Genomic DNA, 6902 nt, shown 5'->3' on the forward strand with positions numbered 1-6902 from the left:
TTCACCGTAAATCTTACATAATATCATCGTTTCACTCGTAGCTAATACAATACGCAATAGCTATGATCGCCCAGGTCGAATGTAAACAGGTAAGACCATTTTTCAATTATTTTTTTAAGCTCATTCTGGTTTTCAGTTCAGTTTTTCACGCAAATTTGCTTAACCTCTTATAACGATCGGCCGCATAAGCAATATGTCAAATAATTAAATACATTCACTAACTTCAATTGATTTAAATGCACCCTTCAATTAATTAAATTGCACTCAAACTTATTTTTTCTACCAAACAAGAGTTCAGTTTTAAAAAAGATTTTCAGAGCTCAGTAAATATTGCTTATTTTCTGCTTATGAACTTAGATTGAGAACTAATTTCAATTTTTGACGTGTTTTGAGTCATGCCAGATTCTGATCGAGAGAAACTCGCGCTTTTGAACCATGATCACAGCGCTGCTCTTGAATTTGACTCCTCAAAGAAACAATTCACGACAGCCGAAATCATCGATTATTTAGGGTTCGGGAAAGCACAGATAATTGTCTGTTTAATTTTTTCCCTCGCAAATTTAGGTGAACAGACAAAACAGTCCCAGACAAAACAGTCCCAGACAAAACAGTCCCAAATAGCAAAATATTCCCAGACAAAACAGTCCCAGACAAAATAGTCCCAAGAAACCAGACAAAACAGTCCCAGACAAAATAGTCCCAAGGCCATTATTATAGCTCTCACACGTATGATTTAACAAGCGGATAATTTAATCCCATGTTCGGTTGTGATAGTTTCATATCAAGTCCCACGGGCCGCTGAGGCATGGCCATGGCCATTAAGTATGTTAAAACATACGGGTAATAGCGACTGCTAATTTGTTGTCGGATTATTGAACGAACATTTCAAAGTACATTGGGTATAATGGCATTAGGTACATTTTATTTGGGACTATTTTGTCTGGGACTGTTTTGTCTGGTTTCTTGGGACTATTTTGTCTGGGACTGTTTTGTCTGGGAATATTTTGCTATTTGGGACTGTTTTGTCTGGGACTGTTTTGTCTGGGACTGTTTTGTCCGGACACGCAAATTTAGGGGGTTATAGTGCTATGCAGCTGCAGCCTTACTTGTCGGCAAGATTATACGTTGACATGCAACTGAGCCCTTATTCTGAAGCTCTTTTGGGTTTTGTAACCCTCGGGGGGTCCATGTTCTCAAATCTTCCAGTGGGTTTGATTTCGGACAAAATTGGGCGAAGGAAAACCAACGTCTTGGTCTGCTTTCTAATAACGTTTTGGAATCTTTTGACTTGTTTGGCTCCGAATTTCACCTGGGTTGTTGTCTGTCGACTTATGTGCGCGATTTCGAGAGGTACGTTTTGTCTAAATACATAAATAGATTTTAGAAAGCAATGAAATCATACATAAATATTCGAAATAGATGTCTGTTATTTTTGGCATCTCAAAACTGTTGGCGTTCGGCTGTCATTTCCCGAGGTTGGTGACAGAGCAAACCAGAGCTGAACCATTCTAAGGATATTCTATTTTTTTTTCTGTGGCCAGTTTTCCCCTCATGTCCCCCTGCATAGTCTTGATTTTTGACGAAAAATTGTCTTGTCAAACCATAAATCTTCAAATTAAAACACAACTACATTGTTTGCTTTTATGCGATTCGCAATTCAGCCGGGGGGGGGGGGTTGCAATTTTTAATTTGGGTATAATGTTGTAACCGCTATGCTAATTGGCCTTTGTAGTAATTCACAACAAGAAAGCTTAAGCATAGTGATTGCTTACTACTTTGATAACTAACAGTTGAAAGCAGCAAATTATGACTTTGTGCTAATCAGACTTCATTTTGGGGCAAAAGTTTTTTCTCAGACTTTTTAAAAAGTATCTGTCGATGTCTATGGTTGAAATTACGTGACGTGGTTTCAATTAAAAAATTATGAACTAATGATGATTCGCATTTGGCTCTTGATTTTTTACGTCAAACTATGACGTGGATGATGCCAACTTTCTCCCTATTATTTTCACTCAGTTTTTTGAAAATTCTTTTTCTTAAATTATGCTTGTATCCTGTATTTGACCTCGTTGATTTCATGCGAAATGATAATTATTCCATTTTTGGAACGCTTTTAACTAAAAGCGTTATGTCAGCACGCTTTTTTTCCTTATTTTTGATTGAAAAATATCTTTTTTTGCCTGTTCAACTCAGTTTGCAGTGTGTAGCAACTTTTTTAAGGGCTAGCGATAATCCTCTTTTCAGCAAGTCTGTGTGGAGTTTAGTAATTTCAAGATTTATTCCTCTAGGCCTAAAGCCACCATTGAGCAGAACGCCGCTATCTCAAAAGTGATCAATTTTTCTACTTGTATAGGCGAATTTCAAGCCCGAAAATAATTATGAACCTAAACGCTTTAAATTGGTGGCTGCATTATTTTAAAAAAACTACTTTGAATGAAATTTGATAGCTTCGAATATTTCAGTTCCAGTGCAAAGAGAGATCTGACAAATCGTAAAGAGCTGACAGCTATGGCCATAAAAATATCCGTCTTTGACTCATTTTCAGTTGAAATTAAACTGTTTTGATCATATCAACCTTTATGCTAACTGATTTTCCCGCGATTGTTTGTGTAGAAATTTTTCCCATTTTCCTAGAATTATTGTTCTCTGGACAATTTTTGTCAACGAATCGTTTCGTAAGCGATTTGGAAAAGATTGCTGTAATCTTTTACTCTTTCTGAAAGTTCAATAACAGATGACTGAAAAAAAAATGGCCCAAAACTTTGGCCTATTTAAATTTCAGACAACAAATATTGGCTACGAAAAATTTAACCCTTAAACTGTAATATAAAAATTTAAAAAATCAAAAATAAGCGTATCACTTTTTTGCTTTTTGCTTTTCATCGGACTCTAATGCCATCGGGACAGAATTGTCATCTCTGAATACCTTAAAATCGAAAAACTGTTTTTGTTTCTATAGGTTTTGAAGTTCAAAATTTCAGTTAAACTGAAGGTGGAAATTTCATGTACTTGAATATTTTGAATTGACGTAGAATTACAAACAAGGTTTTAAAAATGATAATTTTAAAAGCGCAAAAAATTTGCTTCCTTCATAATAGTAATTGTTAGCAAAATTTGGGCGGAATTAAATTGAAAATTACGTGAACTTAAGTTGATGTTTTTCGCTTTTCAATTCTCATCCATAATTTCTGACAGAGGAAATAATTATCCTTACCAATGTTAGAAAACTATTTTTAATTGTTTTGTATTTTCATAAGTTATTTTCCCAGTTCTTACCAATAGAACATGGTCAAACAATTCAGTGATAGGGATTGTTGGTCTATACCGTATCAGTCTATAGCTTTCAAAGAAACGATTGTTTTGCGGATTAAAATGTCAGAAGATATTTTTAAATTGATGTGATTGACCTAATTTAAACAGTTTTGATTAAACTAATAAAAATTTCTTTATACGACAGGCTCTACACAAAATTGAGTTTTTTTCACTTTAGCTCTGTTGCCCAAACGTTATCTCAGGGTTTCGATATATATTTTTTAATAAAATCTATGGCAATTACCAGCAAGTTTTTAGGGGTATTTAAACTTTGTGGCAACTAATGAAAAATTTGTGGCAACTAATATTATTTTTTCCCAATATGACTAATTTATTTGTTTTCCAGGAACTGTCAACACCAGCAGTGTTTACTTTAGAGAGTTTTTCCCTTCGGACAAGCTCTGGATTGGCCCACTTGTCGGCCAACAGGTAGCCGGCACAGTATTGGGTGAATTTTTTGCAATTACTGCAGGTTACTTCATTCTGACCAATGAGAACATCTCGTGGAGGTATTACGTAATAGTTATATCATCACCAATGCTATTGGCCGCTTTGTTGGTTGTTTTATTTATAGAAGAAACTCCAGAATTCTTACTGTCGAAAGGTCGAGAAGCCGAAGCTGTGAAAGCTATTGAAAAAATATCAAAACTAAACGCAAAAGAGCTTCCTAAAAATTTCGAGCTCGAAAAATTTCGAACACAAACCAAAACCGACCGAAATTTCAAAGAAAATGAAGAAAACCAGAAATCATACTGGAAGTTATTTTGCTCGGTTATGACAGATTGGGCAATTTTGAAGTTATTTATCCCAATTGTTGTGATTGGAACGGGCGCAAAAATTGTGACGGATGGGTTGAGTTATATTCTAACTGACCTTTTGTTTCTGGAAGGTCAAAGTGGCGATTATTGCAGTGGTAGCGAAGAACAAAATTACTACATTACAAAATCAGACTACCTGAAATTAATGGGGGTTCAAATTGCCAGCGTTGTTACAATATTTGTCAGCTTTCCAGTTTTGAAATTGAAAATCAGTTTGAAATATCAATCTTTATTTTGTTTTTCTCTCTCCGTGATTCTTCTAAGTTCGCTTTATTTCTGCCCCGATATTTACATTGTGTTCACGTTTCTGTCAATTTTAAGGGTTATAATGCAACTTATGAATATTTCATCAACATTGGCGTTGATTCAGCTTGAAGTTCCGGCCCGGGTTCGCGGGTTAGTCGTCGGTTTGGGTTTAGTTCTGAGGAACTTAATGTTGCCAATCAACACATTTTTCAACCAATCGCTGTCGAAGAAATCTCAGCATTATGTGACGTCATTTACGTTGTTTGTAATGGTTTTGGGTTTAATTTCTGCGGTCTTAATTCCGAAGAAAATCAGAGAAGATGTTGAAAAGAATACACAAAACTGTGAACAGGAAAGCGAATAAAATTAACAAAAAATTGAAGATGAATGAAAACAAGGAGGCTCGGTAATGTGCGATGGCACATAAGGTTCCGACCCCGCCCATCCACAGTTTTGGCATAATTGTCTACCAAATGAGGAACAGATAGAAAAACCCAAAAATTATTTTTTGGGAATCCCAAAAAACCCAAAAAAGCCCAAGTATTTTTCAAAAAATTGTGTATGAAAGATAAGATAGCCTCCAAAGCAAATAACTCAGTGGAGTAAAAATTGAAGCATTAGATTGCTGTGATATGCCAATATTAAGAAAGCGAGTCAAGACGAACAGCAAAATCAAACAACAACAACAACAACAAACATTAATTACATCAAAAAATTTATGTCCGTTTTAAAAAACAAAATTTAATAACAAAGTCAACATACCGTCAGATAAACATAAAACGAAACAAAATAACTTATAAATCACCAGAAAAGATGTAGACCAGTCCATAAAGAAGTTTTGTAACAATTAGACAAAAAAGAACAAAAACAGTAAAGTTAAAAAATTCGGTTATCTTTTTAAAACAATTAACTTCAAAGTAAAGAAAACCTTTAGAAATCAAGTAAAATATCACAAAGGTTTACGATTACCAATGCTTCATTAGAAGAGCTTGAGGACCTGTCCTTATTAGTTTTTTTAGAGGCCAAAAAGAACAACAAAAAAAAACAAACAAAAATTAAATTGAAACTTTCCAGAAAACGCTGTCAAAACCGTCAAGCCTTGTTTGGCCCTCAAAACATATTCGATTGCGCCTTCTTCAAACATCGATAATGTAGTACGTGGCTATTTATAAGTGAGACTAGGTAAAAAGCAGACAAAAGAGAAAAGGCAAAAGTATGTAACATTTTTGATTTTTTTTCGAAACAAAATTATATCCAAAGTCATGAAAGAGGTTAATTATAAAGGAAATATTTAAATAGGGTCCTTCATCCATCCAAAGGAAGCCTTTGAGACCCGCAATTGTCCAGAATATGTCTTGTGTCTACAAAAAGAACGTCAAATATGACAAATTAATTTACTTTCTTTGTGAAGTCAGTAAGGTCATAACGCATTCTTTTAGAAGATAGATTTTGGGACATCAATCCCCTTTAACACATTGAAACCCATTATGTCATATTAGAACTGTAATTAACGAGATTAGGTAACAAAAAGAAAAATAAAAAGAACAAACTTGCGAAGTTAGAAGGTTTTTTTTTAGTTTTGGAAAACGATTTTTTTCAAAGTCATGAAAGCCATCATTTATCTCTTAACATCAGAATATCGGCTCATATATTCGTCCATGAAAAGCCAGTGAAACCTATCACTATAGAGAAAATTTCATACGACTGAAACGACAAAGTAAAAATGACAGTTAAAGACATAATCAAAAAAATTCAATTAATTTCTTTAACAAATATTGTCGAGGCCGTTAAAACGATAATCTATATTTTTCAGGATGTTAACATGTTCAATTGCGCTTTAGTTTGAACAATAATAATCTGATACGTGAACTGCCAATAATGTGATAATGCGACTAGAAAACGTGAAAAACTGGCAATTATCAAAAAACAAAAAAATCTGAAATCTAGTAGTATCAAGGCCAGAAAACAATAAATTCAGGCTTGAAACCGCAATCGAGACTAAAATATAAATCAGTAGAATGAAGAAGCATTTTTTCTTTGCTGACACTAAGCTACAACTTGACCAAATTAAGAAAAAAGAAAAGACGAAAATTTCATTAAGCCAATAATTGTTTAAAAATCAATTATTCTTAAAAGTCGAAACGACCATAAACTTTCAAGTAAAAAACTAAATGCATTAGCTTGGAGCTGCTTAGGAAGCCAATTGGTCCTATCACTCCTGAGCTTTGATTTGATATGTTCTGTTCGTTATTCTTAAAAAAATGTCTTTTTTTAAAAAAAAACAGACTGATTACAATCCGAATTCTTATTGGATTGTAACAGCCAAGATTGGCTCAAAACTAGCCCTGCTAATTTTTATTGTCCCTTAGGAACAATTGATATTTCGAATTTTGTAGATATAGATAATTTGTTAGTTGAAAACTCAAAAATTGTTTCTGCATTTTTGATAATCAACGAATAAAGTTAGCAAGAAACGGCAAAGTTTTAATCACAGAGCATTCTAAGTGGAAGTTGAAGTACGAATAG

The 6902-nt window shown here is 33.9% G+C and overlaps 1 protein-coding gene across 1 annotated transcript; it reads left to right on the top strand.

Annotated features, from left to right (window-relative positions):
- Positions 1-365: 365 nt before the first annotated feature.
- LOC142350650 (synaptic vesicle glycoprotein 2C-like) lies at positions 366-4809 on the top strand. The gene is made up of 3 exons (XM_075402560.1): positions 366-564; positions 1075-1350; positions 3659-4809. Exons 1-3 carry the CDS (start codon positions 396-398, stop codon positions 4738-4740), a joined length of 1527 nt encoding a protein of 508 aa, XP_075258675.1. The 5' UTR covers positions 366-395; the 3' UTR covers positions 4741-4809.
- The last annotated feature ends 2093 nt before the right edge of the window (positions 4810-6902 follow it).

Source organism: Convolutriloba macropyga, chromosome 12, assembly GCF_964194025.1.
Source record: "Convolutriloba macropyga chromosome 12, txConMacr16.3, whole genome shotgun sequence".
Taxonomy (NCBI): Eukaryota; Metazoa; Xenacoelomorpha; order Acoela; family Convolutidae; genus Convolutriloba; species Convolutriloba macropyga.